At 52.0% G+C, this 14,992-nt stretch overlaps 1 protein-coding gene across 10 annotated transcripts in view; it reads left to right on the top strand.

The window, feature by feature from the left end:
* The window catches only part of NPHP4 (nephrocystin 4), a 111,088-nt gene that overhangs the window by 44,339 nt on the left and 51,757 nt on the right, over positions 1 to 14,992 (top strand). For 9 of the 10 annotated variants that reach the window (XM_042995967.1, XM_042995966.1, XM_042995968.1 and 6 more), the window contains one exon: positions 12,049 to 12,231. The exons of the other annotated variant lie outside the window; for it this stretch is intronic. In XM_042995967.1, coding sequence (XP_042851901.1) covers positions 12,049 to 12,231 — 183 coding nt within the window. The remainder of the gene's footprint in view (positions 1 to 12,048; positions 12,232 to 14,992) is intronic. 10 annotated transcript variants of the gene reach the window in all.

Below are 14,992 nucleotides of genomic sequence, written 5' to 3'. Positions count from 1 at the left end.
TCCAGCCGATTTTACTGTAAGAATACAGCATATAATACGTACACATACAAAACATGTGTTAATCGACTGTTTCTGTTATTGGTAAGGCTTTTGGTCAGCTGTAGGCTTTTGGCAGTTATGTTTTTGGAGAGTCAAAAGTTCCACGCAGGTTTTTGACCATGTGGGGGTCGGTACCCACACCCCTGCCTTATTCAGAGGTCACGGTATAGCATACAGACATCATTTACATCACGGAGGTCGATTCTTTGGAAAACCCAAATCATGCCACACTTAAGATTCCGGTTTCTGTTTGAAAAAGCAAGTTATCAATTTAACAAGTAGGTCAAAAACAAAACAAGGATGACCGGGTACCTTCCATGGTGGCCGGTCTGAGGAGCAGGACTGAGCACGGCCCCGGGGTGCGCCTTAGGAAGGGGAGCGGGGTGCTGAGCGGAGGGGCTGTTGTATTTTCTCATGTTCTCTGGCAGCAGTGAGCTGACCTCTCTGCCATCCACACCTCAGATCAGCATAATTGAGAGTCCTGATCAGGTGAGCAAATCTGGAGGCAGGTGTTCTGATTATAGCTGGACACACGGTCACACTGTGTCCTTCCCAGGTCTGCTTTTCTTTATTTATTACCAGGAACTGTATCTAAGATGCAACCGTGTGTGAGCGTGCCTGGCTGCCTGGGGTGGGCATCCTGGGCCTGGGTGGGGGGCGGGTTCTGCGGGGAGGGAGGGCCTTCAGGGGCTGGAACCCCCGAGCTGCCCTTGGGAGGACGTGGGTGGCGGTGGGAGACGTGGCGCCCTCCGTGTCCCATTTACATAGATGGTGTCCCGCCAGAATGTTGATTGTGGTCATACCACGTAATGATGTAACATAAGTGTCGCATACAGTGTTGATTTGCTTGCGATTACAAAGCACCTAAGCAGAAAGGGATGTGTCTCATGTGACACTTTGTTATTTTGTTAACTCTTCATGGAAATGCTTAACCCGTGGCAGGTGGTGGGGTGTGGCCCGGGGGGGTGGGGGGACAGGCCGCAGCCAGCTCGCCCTGGAACCCTCTCTGGGCCGTCGTGGGGCACACTCTTCACTTGCGTTCCACCTGTAGGTCTCCCCTTCCTTCCCTGAGTTACAGCTTCGTATGGCGGATGCTTCAGACACGAACTGAGGCAGACGGCGAACAGTGAAATGAACCCGGTGGCCCAGTGGTGTTAACACCTGTGTGCGCTGCCCTCTGCTGTCTGTACCGACTCCCACAGTCCGTTTTGATTTATTTTCAAGCAAAATCCAGTCACGATCTGCTTTCATTACTGTGAACGTCGTGGCACGTACGTTTCTTTTCTTCCTTTAACCCTTTCGTTGTGGAAGATTTCAAATACGATGGCAGGGAGAAGCCTGTGGTGGACCCAGAAGTTACCTGCTCACGGTCAGACGCGTAGGTTCCAGACAGCCCATCGCTGCCTCTCTGAACGGTTCGGTACGTGTCTCCTAACGGTGGGGCTTAAAAACACCGCTGCAAAACCGTCGACGCGCCTAAACGCCTAACGCAGGTTTCTCCACTATCACCCGATCGATGCCCAGGCAGCCCGCGTGCACATTCTTCGCCTCCTTTCCTGAATCGGAACTGGCAGAGCCAGAAAGCTAACTGTACTTTTCTTTGGAAAACGGTTTCTGAAGCAGGTCTTCCTGCACGACTGGGGCAGCCGTGGTCGTCTCCCTCACGGATGCTGCCTTTTGTGCTGCGACCTGTTGTCAGGATGGCCTGGCCGCGTCCCTTAACCCCGTGTTCCGTTACTCCTCCTGCTTTGGACCGGGAGCTACGGGCCTCAGTCTCCTGAGGCCCTTTGTGAGACGGGTCACTTTTACCTGGTTTATCCGGAGGGGGAGACACCATCTGGGCTGGAGTGTGTCCAGCTGACACCCAGTCACCTGTGTCTGAGAGAAGTTTTTGGTCCTGAGTGTTTTGTTCGGTCACTAAAAACAAACTAGAGAAACGGTTTTGAGAAGACACGCCCCTTGGTGGCGGTCCGCTGTGGGGCTTTCGCATCTTGTGTTTAGCCAGCACAGCTGAAGCCTGGGTGGTTTGTCTTGGGCTGGCGGTGAAGAGCCGGAGGGGTACTTGTTCCCACCAGACAGCTTCCTTCCCGGGAATTTGAGTGCGTGGGGACAGTGTGCCCGCACGGGGCGGCGCATTTTGGAACGCTGGCAGCTGCGGGAGTGTGGGCTCCATCAGCGTTTGCCGAGAAAGCAGACTTCCCAGGGCCTGAGAGACAGACACAGAACGAAGGCAGCCGTAAAAACAATCAGGCCCAAGGTCCTCTGTTGCATTTTTATGTCAGAAGTGCCAGCCCCCACGGGCTGCCAGGGATCAAAACAGCCCTTTTTTTTTGGAGTCACATGGCAGAATACCTCCCGGATGTCTAGAAGGGGAAGGTGAACTGATCTGTTATTTACGTGTTTGCTGGTATTCTCTGGACAAGTCCCTATAACAAAGATCTGGGTGCTCGCCAGGTGCCTGGGATTCCTCAGAGCCGAACGTTTTGACAATCTGTATCGGGCGTGTGCGAATCATGCCTTGATTTATTCTGAAATGATGTGAATTTGCACTTGTAGAACTTGGAAATAGAGGCGTCTTGAGGGTTTCCTGGAAATGTTTCAGGATAACTCGTCCCTTGCAGCGAGCCGGGTGTCCCAGCGTCACCATGGCGCCCTCCATATGGCGTAGCCACACCTCCACCTGCTCAACCTGGGCCTCTGCCCTCCATCTGCCCAGAGTGCCCACTGTGTGTGTGTGTGTGGGGGGGGGAGGGGCGCCCGCCGAGTGTGCCCTGTGTGTGCGGCGGAGGGGGAGGTGGGCGGGGGGAGCGCTGAATGAGAGGGGATCTGCTGCCGGCTCTTCTGTTTTGTCCTGAATGTTGGGTTCCCCTCGGGGCTTTAAGAAAGATATCCACTCACTTATCTTTTGAAAATTGTTTGTTTGGTTTGTCTTTTTAAAAAATATTTCATTGAGAAATTCACAAGGCCTAAAAGAATTTTAAAGTGTACAGTTTAGTGGTATTCTGACTTTTATTTTTTAATGTCTTTTTTCTCTTGTAGTAAAAATACACAACATAAACTTGGCCATCTTCACTGGTTTTAAGCGCTGTGGTTTGGTGGCATTAAGCATGTTCACACTCTTGGGCAGTGGTCACCCCCGTCCATTCCCAGAACCCTTCACCTCTTGTAAAGCTGAAACCCCGGCCCCAGGAAGTACTATCTCCTCCTTGGCCCCGTTCTCCAGCCCCGGGCACCACCATATGCTTTCTGTCTTTATGACTTTGACAACCCTGGGGACCTCACGTATGTGGAATCGTTCAGTATTTGTACTTTGTGACTGGTCTCCTTCACTCAGCATAATGTCCTCACGGCTCATCCATGTTGCTGCGTGTTGGAGAATTTCCTTCCTTCTTACGGCTGAAGGACGGCTATCCCACATTTTACTGATCCAGCCATCTGTTGATGGGCCTGGGTGGCTACTCCGTTTTAGACATTGTGAAAAATGCTAATACGAACATGGGAATACCCGTGTCTCTTCGAGACCCTACCCTCCTTTCAATTCCTTTGGGTGTATACCCAGAAGCAGAATTACTGAAGTGTGTGGAAATTCTACTTTTAATTTTTTGAGGAACCCCTACACTTTTCCACGTCGGTTGCACCACGTTACGTTCCCCGCCGACAGTGCAACAGTGCTTGAGGGCTCTGGTTTCACCACACCCTCGCCAGCACTCATAGTTTTCATGAGGTGGTGTCTCTCTGTGGTTTTGATTCGCATTTTCCTGATGGTCAGTGATGCTGAACAGATATCTTCTCACATGCTTGTGGGCCTGTATTTTCGTTGGAGAATGTCTGTTCAAGTCCGTTGCCCATTTCTGAGTCGGGTGGTCTCTTGTATTGTTGCAGGGTTTAGGAGTTCTCTCCGTGTTCTGGGTGTTAATCTTTTATCAGGTAATGGTGTTTGCAGATTTATGTTTTCATTTTACTGTTGGTTGGCTTTTCCAGCTAATAAATAAAGCTGCTCTAAGCATTCTTGGGCAAGTCTTTGTGGACGTATGTTTTCATTTCTTTTTGGTGAATGCCACGGAACAGAGTTCTGGGTCCTAGGTAGATACAGGTTACCTTTCCAAGCAATGCCTGTTTTTCCAAAGTGGTTGTGCCAGTGCTGTTTGGGAATTACAGTTGTTCCACATCCTCACCAGCTTCTGGTTTCGTCTTTTTAATTTCAGCCTTTCTAGTGGGCATTAATTTGCCTTTCCTTGGTCACCAGTGATGAGTCCTGTCCCTGTGTTGGTTGGCCATTCTAATCGTCCTTTGTGAAGTGACTGTTCCGTTGTTTAGGATTATGTGTCTTTTTTATTATTGGGTAGATAGGAGTCTGTCTGATGTATTTTTGCTAAAAGTCTTCTGTCACATACACAGATTGTGAATATGTTCTCACAGTCTGTCACTTGCCTTTCCGTATTCTTAACACTGTTCTTGGGGAAAAAAGGCATAGTAGGACTTTATGTAATTTCTTTAAAAACTTTTTCTTTGGATGCTAAAGAAGATCACAGTCTCCATATGTGCCTTGGTCCCTACTGTTGGAACACAGAACGTTGGATATCCCAGAATGACTGTGCATTTCAGCACACCGGGAGAAGGTGGGCGTGGACAGTGGCAGCCTCTGTACCCACCCACGCCAGCCCACTTAGTTCCATGCTAGAGAAAATACTCTCCTTTGGTCGCCCCTTAAACAGATCAGGAATGTGCCCTAAACCTGTTGGTCTTCTACGAAACTCTTTGTAGATTTTTCTTGTAACTTACGTTTCTATCATCGCTGGTGCTTAGGAAAGCAAATTTCATACATGTTTCATTTACTCTGTAGAGCAATACTTCTTTGCATTTGTCTCAAACTTCTTTCTTTTTTAACTATCCACGGGCTAAGCCTTCATGCTCAAACAATAAAGCGTTCAAATACAAAAGAAAAAAAAACCATTTTATCTGGACATGATTTTAAGCTTACAGACAAGTTACAGAAGTACCAGGAATATTAGTCCACTCTTAACCCAGATTCACCTGTTCTCATTTGCCACACTTGCTTTATTTCATGATTTTATTTTTATAGGACAGTCTCCCTGCTTTAAGAAACATTTTGAAGTGAGTCTTCCTTGTGTTAGATTTGGTGGTGTTTCCTCCTGATGGAGTCAGCTTCTGCATCCCTGCCGGAACACTGCAGGGGGTAGGGGTGCGGTGTGTCCCTCAGGGTCCCACGGCAGAGATGCGTGAGGTCCCTCCCATCTCATTGGCCTAGTTAGTTTCTTTTTTAAGATTTTATCATTTTTTATTTTCTAATGTTTTAATTTTTTTGAGAGAGAGAGAGAGAGAGAGAGAGAGAGAGAGAGAGAGAGAAAACGAGTGGGGGGGGGCGGGCAGAGAGAGAGGGAGATGCAACCCGAAGCAGGTTCCAGGCTCTGAGCTGTCAGCATGGAGCCCGACCCAGGGCTCGAACTTGTGAACCGCGAGATCATGACCCGAGCTAAAGTTGGACACTCAACTGGCTGAGCCACCCAGGCGCCTCTAAGATTTTGTTTTTTTTTTAATTTTCAAAAAATGTTTATTTTGAGAGAGAGAAAGAGTGTGTACATGAGTGAGGGAGGGGCAGAGAGAGAGAGAGAGAGAGAGAGAGAGAGAGAGAGAATCCTAAGCAGGTTCCAAGCTGTCAGCACAGAACCCAGCGTGGGGCTCAATCTCATAAACAGATCATGACCTGAGCTGAAATCAGCAGCCTGACACCCAACTGACTGAGCCACCCAGGTGCCCCTAAAGATTTTTTTTTAAGTAATCTCTACCCCCAGTGTGGGGCTTGAACCCACGACCCCGAGATCAAGAGTTGTGTACTCAACCGACTGAGCCACCCCGGCATCCCTGGTCAGGTCTTGTGTGATGTCCCCACTGGACAGTTGCTGTCTTCCTCCTTGCAGCTGAGAAGCAATCTGTGGGGAGACCTTTAAGCTGCACAGACCTCTGCCCCTCATGTAGCCGTGAGGGTTTCCAGCTCCCTATGGCGATGGACTCACGGACACCTTTAAAAAAACCCCAAAAGCTGAAAGCTGCCGTTCCTGATTAATTTGGTGCTCACGGTGTCTGTCCCAGAGTGTGCACGGTGCCTTCGGGCTGTGTCCTTGTGACGTCCTCCATCATGTCTCTCAGTTTCCTACTTCCTGGCATAACGAGAGGCCCCAGGCTCACCTTGCGTCCTCCCTGTTCCAGCCCCGGAATCAGCCATTTCTGTGATGGGCTGTGGTTTCCCATCCCTGCCACCTGCTTTTTTTTTTTTTTTTTAAAGAAATTTTTTTTTGTTTTTAATGCTTGTTTATTTTTGAGAGAGAGAGTAGGGAGGGGTCAGAGAGAGAGGGAGACACAGAGTCCGAAGCAGGCTCCAGACTCCGAGCTGTCAGCACAGAGCCCGTTGCGGGGCTCGAACTCACAGACCGCGAGATCACGACCTGAGCCGAAGTTGGACGCTTAACCGACTGAGCCACCCAGGTGCCCCTAAAACGTAGCTTTTAAACAGTTGAACAGTTGCTTATTATGTTTATTGATAAGTACTTGATTTCTGTGCTGCTGTTGTAAATAGGGCCTTTTCCTCCATTGATGGCACCTTCTCGCTTACCACTGTGGGTGTTTTTTTTCTGGAGAGTCATTTACAAACTTATCAGCGGTTCCCATGGCTCTTACCCTATACCACACACTGGTTTTAAAATTGCACTGTATTTTGAGGTGAGTCCCACTGTAAGGAGTATGCAGAGGGCTCCGTGTCCCTCTCCCACCGTCCTCAGGGGGAAGCCTGTCTCTGGACAAGCAGAAGCTGTGTTGTCACATCCCCTGGTTGGCTTTTCCTTCGGGTCTGACGCCTGGCGAGTGCTCTCCTGGACCGTCTGCAGCCTCGTCAGCCCCTCGTCCTTCCCTGTCCCCCTCCCCCTCCCACTGGGAGGAGCTCACTTCTTCCCCCGATGCTGACTCTGGAAGAGAGCTGCCTTCTCTCGAGGCCCCTGGGGGTCCCCTCACCCAGGGATGAGCCCTGGCCTCCCGTGCACCCCTTCCCTGGAGCAGTGGCTGTTTCAAAGCACGCAGTCCCCTGTTGACCTGTGGCGGGGGGGGGGAGGCTGGCCCTGAGAGGTGGAGGGGCTGTGCCCACAGGAAGGCATGCCAGGCCGCCAAGCCTGGGCCCTGCCATCCATGGGCCCAGTGCGAGGAGGGGGCGGGAAGAAGAACAAGGCAAGGGGCCGGTTCTCCCGCGGACGCACGTGCAAAGGCGGCTGGCTGGGGACTCGGTGTCCAGAGGGTCCAGGCACAGCTCCGGGCTCAGGGCCGTTTCGCCTTTGCTTCTTTCCTTCACTGTCAAGTGACACCTTTTTTGCAGAGAGGTCCAAAGCGTTATGATCCCTTTAGTCAGCATGAAGACTTGTCCCAGGTTATGGAACTTTCTTAAAACCACGGTCCTGTTGATTTTCACTGCTCATGTGTATGTTCAGAAATGATTCCTTTATTCCACAGAATGAAATGAATATGTTGCCTGCCGAAGATTCCTATGCTTTTAAGTGATGTATACTGTGTCCTACAAGGGGAGACTAAGTGACTTTCATTCTGTGTTGTTGGGTTTCCTCTTCCACCGTGAATGCGTGTGAAGGAAATTAGCCTGCAGCCACTGCCAAGCTCACCTCACTGTCTGTCAGATTTGCAAAGGGCTTTGGCATCTAAACGATCCGTTTTTGGAAGCACGACTCCGGGCCGGTGACACCTGTTGTGCGAGCCTGTGCTTTGCCCAGTGGGCATCACCCAGGCTCTGGGTGTCTGTCTGCCTCCCGACTCCTCACCTCGGGTGGCCTCGTGCAGTCTGCCTCCGGGATCAAGGACTTGGCGTCCTTCGAGGAGAATGCCGGGAAGAGAGCAACTTACAGGCGGCCTTGCTCCTTGTCGGGCTCTGGCTGCTCCCGTGTGCCCCTCTGGAGGCCGTTCCCTGGTCCCTGCCACCTGCGTTGGTGGGGGGCGTTCTCGGGGCACAGCCTACCTGCTCTCAGCCCAGGGCCCGGCCTCTCGCCCCTCCTTCAACTGTGATGTCTCTCTGGTCTCGTTTCTTCTGGCTTCCTTGTCCCTCTGTGATGTGGCTGACACTGGGGACACCGGGAGGCACTTTGACACACATTTGTTTCCCCATTCCGGTTCACCCAAGCATGTCCCCTGACAGGCGCTGCTGTCACCTCTATGGTGTGGCCAGGCCCTGAGTCTGGTGCTGGCCAGGAGCCTGGGGCAGGAAGAGAAAGGTCTCCCCGAAATGCTGGAGAAAATCACCCTCATGAAATAACGTGGACTTTTTACCTGCCTCTAGATGACTTTCAAGTTGGTCTGAGGACAGAAGCCAAGGGGACTATGCTCATTTCCTGGGGCGGCCGGCCCAAATTGCCACCAACTGTGTGTGTCTCAAAGTGATTGACATTTATTCTCTCATGGTCTGGAGGCCTCGGATTTAAAGTCAGTTGCACTGGGCCGAAGCCAGTGCAGGCAGGGCGGCGTCCCTCCCTTTGGAGGCTGCAGGGGAGGGTCCTTCCTGCCTCTTCCGGGTTGGTGGCTGCTGGCGGCCCTTAGCTGATGGCGAAGCTCCTGCCTTCACCTGCACACAGCCTTCCCTCTGCGCGTCCCCCTCTGTCTCTCTGTCTGTCCTGCTTTGTAAGGATGCTTGTCATTGGATTTAGGGTCCAGCTGGATAATCCAGATCTCCTGATCTCATAATAATTAATTCCATGGGCATGGACCCTTTTTCCAAATAAGGTCACAGTCACAACGCTCAGGGCTTAGGATGTAAACATGTATTTTTGAGGCCACCATCAAGCCCACCTCAGGGAGCCCAGAGTGCGGCATTCCTGGGGTCAGGTGTCTGTTTTCTGTCTGTTTGGGCTTTGCCTGGTGAATGTTGGCGTGGCTCTTCTGTTCCGCGACAAACCTGGCTCACATTCCAAGTGAGTTCCTTTGGCCTCCCGTATGTTGTTTGCTGTTACAATTAAAAGTCTTAGTGGGAGCAATGTGATGTATTTTTTTTCTTCTTTTCATGAAGTCAAACCTGATTGGACAGGATAAGACGTTCTACAGTAACCAATCTTCTCTCGACCACTAGAATTCACCGACAGGAGGAGCCTTATCATGGTGGCCAGCTAAATAGCTGCTCTCACTCTGCCCACCTGCTTGGATGCACCTGACCTTCTCCTCAGAGCCTGGGGCTGGGGCTGGGGCTGGGGGGATTTGAGGGACGTGGGGTGGGGGAGGTTCCTGCCTGCAGCTGTCACCCTGGCCTGGTGAGAGGGAGCATAGGCTAATAAATGGCAATTGAATTGCCATCGAGCCCTAATTGTCGCAGAAATCTTTGCAAAGGAGCGATCAGTGACTTGCTAACTGTCTCCTCTCGTCGGAGCTGTTGGAGACACGAGCGAGGGAAGCTGGATACACCGTGCAGAGGAGAGCTCTATCGATCGAGGACTGGGAAACCAAAGGAACCATGAAATTGGAAGATTGCATATCAGAATCACCTAATTTGAAAGATTAAACCACAAGGACTTGCACAAAGAGCATGAAAAGTTGGACACATATTTCATTTTATTTTTGATCCCATAATAAACTGGATTTTATAGATGACTGTTTAGAAAAGTAGTCTAGAAATGATTGGGTCTGTGTAGTTTTTATAGTGGCCGTTTTTGCCGGTACATGTATAGTCATTTTTTAAAAATATTTTTAAAATTTTTAATGTTTATTTCTGAGAGAGACGGAGTGTGAGTGGGGGAGGGGCAGAGAGAGAGGTGGAGACCCAGAATCCAAAGCAGACTCCAGGCTCCGAGCTGTCAGCACAGAGCCTCGAACTCACAAACCGTGAGATCATGACTGAGCTGCAGTCGGACGCCCGACCGACTGAGCCACCCAGGCGCCCCAATAGTAATTTTGTTTTTGAAGGGCAGTGGATTTATAGTTGCTTGGTGCTGGTTTGTGTCCCTGTCATCGGCCAACGGGATGGGGAGCCGCAGGCATCGTCTTCGTATTCGACTCGCGTCGGAAGTGTCACACAGGGTCGTGTGCTTCGGCTTCTCACTTTGCTGGTTCCTGGTACTTCCAGGATGTGAGTGTTTTTCTCGTTGATCCGGCGGGGACCCAAATCCCCGGTCACCCCTGTAACCAGGGCAGAGGAGGCGGTAGCCCAGCTGCTATCTGAAGTTTGGCTCCGTTAAAGGGTCAGAACAGGCCCCCCTGAAGTGAGGTCGGTCCCCTAACGATGGGGCCTCAGGAAGAGATTAATTCAAGACCAGACGCTGACTCTGGACATTTATCCCCACGTGACCGAGGGAAGCAGCAGGAAGGAAGAGCATCTGGCAAAGGAACAGTCTGGAGAGACTGACTGAGGAGACGAATGTGCTTCCTTTTCCATGTTGGGTGCTGTTTGCACCTACGCTCGGCTGTGGTGTGGCCTCGCTGACTGTCGAGCCATCCGCGTGGGGCTCCAGCCAGAGTCCTTTTGTGCGTGTGTGACCTTGGACCCGAGCGCAGTCGACTCTTGGCCAGGACAAGGGCGTGGCAGCTGACCCGTGTCCAGCAAGTAAGCGGGGTCCACTGGGAACCCCAGCCGTTCTGCTGGACGCAGCCCATGTCAGCAGGCGCCTTGGCTCTCCTCTCCTTGGGGACGATGTCCTTTACCATCACAGATGGGGCGTGGGCTTTGGTTCCTTTCCAAGAGTGTGAGGCCCCCTCCATGCAGGCTGTCCACCCTCCCTGTCACCGTGGCCCGAACCGGGCTGCCTGGGTTAGCGCGTGTGGCTGGTGGTCTAGAGCGTCGGAGGCCCTCGGCTCCCTCGGCTGCCCAGGGACCACATGGCACCACCGTCCTCATGCCAGACGGGCGCAGATGGCCCTCTGCTGCCTCTGAGGACGGCGTCAGGAGGCGGGGTGCTGAGCTCGTGCTCCAGTTACTGCCCGCCACCTTCGGGGTTTGCTCCTCCCATGTCACCAGCCGGGCCTGGAGTCGGGGCAGAGGAGGTGTGGCTGCGGCCCGGGTCTGGACTGTGTCACTGTGACCCTGGTTAGGGCCGCTGTGCTCTTGGGCCGGAAGGGCCCTCCTGGGCTCCCAGTCTGACTTCCTTGCAAGTGTCCTGTGGCCCCTGGTCGAGAATTTGCCTTCTCGGGGTCCCGATGTGCTGCCTCCCAGGGAGCCTGCGGCGTCTGCCTGTCGGGCTCGGTCAGAGCCGGAGTTCCTGACCTTGCCTTCTGCCTTGCATCACTGCCCAGCTGATGAGGGGTTTTCCCACCCGACCGGGGCCTGGAATGTGGTTTTATTCTTACTTCTCAGTGAATGGATGAAAGTGTGCCATTAAAACACCGCTGACTCAAGCCCTTGAACCATATTGGAGAAAATGACTCTTCCCTAATCCTAGGTTTTCCTTAGTGTCCTCACTGCTTTCACTTGGCCAGTGATAGAGAAAGCAGGAGAAGGACCTGGCTGATTTCCCAGGTACACGGAGTCACATGGATGAAACGTGCCATTCATTCTGAGCTGGGACTTAGCTGCAGAAACTGTGTGTAAATAATCCTGATTTGAATTCCCATGTGCGTTCTTCATTATTTTACAAAGTTTCCTATCACGAACACAAGTGTCATTCCTGGTGTTTTCCTAATGGATTTGTGCAGACGTGGGCGAGGTACAGCCTGTTTACAAACCTGCAGAAAGAGCCTTATGGGACCAGGAAAGGTCAGAAGGATGATGTCGGTCTTTAAAAGAAAAGCCGCCGCCGCTTTGAGCCAGAAAGGGAGACCTGGACGGAGGAGGGTGCTGGTTAGCTTGAGGGGGGCTCCTCAAGGTGGGCGGCGGCTTCCCTGTCCCCCGAGCTTCTGTGTTGTGCTCTCCTCCTGCTAGACAGGCCCCTCTTGCACGGTCCCTGCCCGGCGGCCCTGCTCCCTGGTGTTTGCCAGCCGGTTTGCTGGTAACTCACACACCGCTGTGCTTTGTCTCCCTCCCAGGCAACGTCGGTCACCTCTCTGTCCAGCGTGGCATGCATGCACATGGTCCGCTGGGCTGTGTGGAACCCCTTGCCGGAAGCCGGCTCCGGAAAGGTGGTCTTACCTCTGCAGGGTGGGATCCGGCTCAACCCGTCGCGCCGTCTGGTCTATAAAGTGCCCCCAGCCTGCATGAACTCCAAAGAGGTAAATTGTTGAGGTGCTTTTGTAAGTATGAGTCCTGGCTCGTAAGCTTTTAGCAAGCTCGTATGTTTTCAGAACCAGAAGTTGACAGATCTGTTTGTGGATGTGTCATGAGCAGAATGTCTCGTGTCACAGATGTGCCCTTAAAAGACAGGTGTGACTGCTGAGTCACAGTTGGCTGCGAACTCGCTGAGGCTGGTTTCATCTCGGGGCTTATGATGTGCTGTTCACACGTCAGTCTCGCAAGGTGGCCTGTGACCCTTATTTGTACACTCTGTGGAACAAGATCCACTTCTGTGCTCTCCGTGTCTTTTTTTTTTTTTTTTTAAACGTTTCTTTATTTTTGAGGGAGAAACAGAGTGTGAGCAGGGGAGGGGCAGAGAGAGAGGGAGACACAGAATCCGAAGCAGGCTCCAGGCTCCGAGCCGTCAGCACAGAGCCCGACGCGGGGCTCGAACTCATGAACCGTGAGATCGTGACCTGAGCCGAAGTCGGCCGCTTAACCGACTGAGCCACCCAGGCACCCCTGTCCGTGCCTTTTTATTTTTATTTTTTTATTTAAAAAAAATTTTTTTTAACATTTATTTATTTTTGAGACAGAGACAGACAGAGCATGAACGGGGGAGGGTCAGAGAGAGGGAGACACAGAATCTGAAACAGGCTCCGGGCTCTGAGCTGTCAGCACACAGCCCGACGCGGGGCTCGAACTCACGGACCGCGAGATCATGACCTGAGCCGAAGTCGGACGCCCAATCAACTGAGCCACCCAGGCGCCCCTGTCCATGCCTTTTTAAAAAGGACTCTTGGAGCGTTTTGCCATGGAGGGTGGACTTCGGGGCTGTGGTCGGAGCCGGGCCATCCGCGTCCAGCCCGGCCCGTCCGTGTGACTTGTCACTCGTGCCCGCTGGCCCTTGGCTCCCTCCAGCTTTGTGTGGAGGGCAGGCCACAGCAGCAGTTTTGAAAATCCATGTTTGGAACGAAGCTTTCTCTGAACCCCAGTAGAGGAGTCAGGTAAAAGGGGGGGCAGGGCCAGCTGACGTGTGTGTTGTGAGAGGTCTCGTCCCCCGCCTCCCCCACCCCACCAGCAGCCTCGCAGGGTGGGTGGCAGGGACCTGGGGTGTCACAGACACCGTGTGACCCCGCGGCCCCGGTCGATGGCTGGAGTCTCTCTCCCAATGCCTGTGTCGAGGAAGGGCTCTCGGTTCTCCCGCTCACGTTCCTGAAACGTGTTCTCCTTGTGTCAGTGGTGCGGCCGGGAACCTTTTAGAGCTCAACTGTGTCATTTTTCTTAGGTGAAGGGGCCACTGTGTTATTTCAGCACGCCGTCTGTGTGCTGACCCAGGCGACAAACATCATTTTCTGTGTTGTTATTTATGATGCTTTGGGGACCTGGATGAGGGAGCGGCTGACTGTGCGGCTTTTCTTGTTCCAGGAGCGTCTCATTATGGGGCCACATTTTGCTGCATCCCCCCCACGGACTAGTCTGAGCCCTTGTTATAAAATTGCCACTGGAAATCCTGAGGCCATCACCTCTCTCTCCCCCTCTCTCTCTGTGTGGGTGTATGTATGTGTTTAAATAAATATTTATTGGATCTAATTTTAGCCTGTCGTGCCACTACGTTTCCTTCACTTTCTACGTGCGTACGTAAGCTGTATTGGGGGGGGTAAGCGTTTGGAAGTTTCGACTGTCTCGAGGACACAGATACCTCCAGTACTGCCATTTTTTCACAAGGAATATCACTTCTAATTGGCTTTTCTCAACCTTCGCGCTGCTGACATTTTGGGCCTGATAATGCTGTGCTGCGGGGGTTGTCTTGCACAGCGGGGACGTTTGCCACCAGCCCTGGCCTCTGCCCTCTAGATGCCAGGAGTGTGCCCCCAGCTGTGGGCACAGTGGCTGCGGACGTCGCCAGGTGTCTCCTGGGAGCAGAATTGCACCTGGTAGGACCACTGTGCTAAACACGTGTAACTACCTGGCACAGTGGGCCCCAGCTGGTCACAGCTGCGATTCTGTACCCTCCTCCGCTTCCTCCCGTGTTTGCCTTCTACAGCCGTGCCGGCGTCTGGCAGGCAGAGAGCTTGCGGGCCAGCGTGTGCCTAGTCTCCACCCCTACGCCAGGCCACTCTTTATCTTACTCTTCTATTCAGTGAACTTCTTTTTTTTTTAATTTTTAAATTTTTAAAAATTTGCTTATTTTGAGAGAGAGAGAGTGTGTGTGTGTGTGTGAGCAGGGGAGGGGCAGAGAGAGAGAGAGAGAGAGAGAGAGAGAATCCCAAGCAGGCTCTGCACTGTCAGCACAGAGTCCGATGTGGGGGTTGAACTCACGAACTGTGTGATCGTGACCTGAACCAAAACCAAGAATGGACACTCGACCGACTGAGTTACCCAGGCGCCCCCATTCAGTGAACTGCTATTGAGCACCTGTATACATTCTTGGAAACTATCCCTGATCCCGTGAGCTTACAGTTAAGGGGAAGTGGCAGATATTACTTGGAGGAAAATACAAAGATTGTAAACATCCCATAGTTTTGGACTAAGTAAATCTGAGGGCTTCTGTTATGATTATTTCAGTGTTATTTACTGTGAAGGTAAGAACAGTGTGTTATGACTATGTTTTCTTTCCTAAACAACTCTTGTAGTTTTCCTATGAGCGAATTACTGTCTTTTATAAAAAAGTGTCCATCTCCAGGGGCAGCCACTTCCAACTCTTAGTGGTGACTTCTGGCATTTACTTTGTTTCCAAATATTAATGCTTCTACTTCT

Source organism: Panthera tigris, chromosome C1, assembly GCF_018350195.1.
Source record: "Panthera tigris isolate Pti1 chromosome C1, P.tigris_Pti1_mat1.1, whole genome shotgun sequence".
Lineage (NCBI taxonomy): Eukaryota > Metazoa > Chordata > Mammalia > Carnivora > Felidae > Panthera > Panthera tigris.
This window is presented reverse-complemented; position numbering and strand designations above follow the sequence as displayed.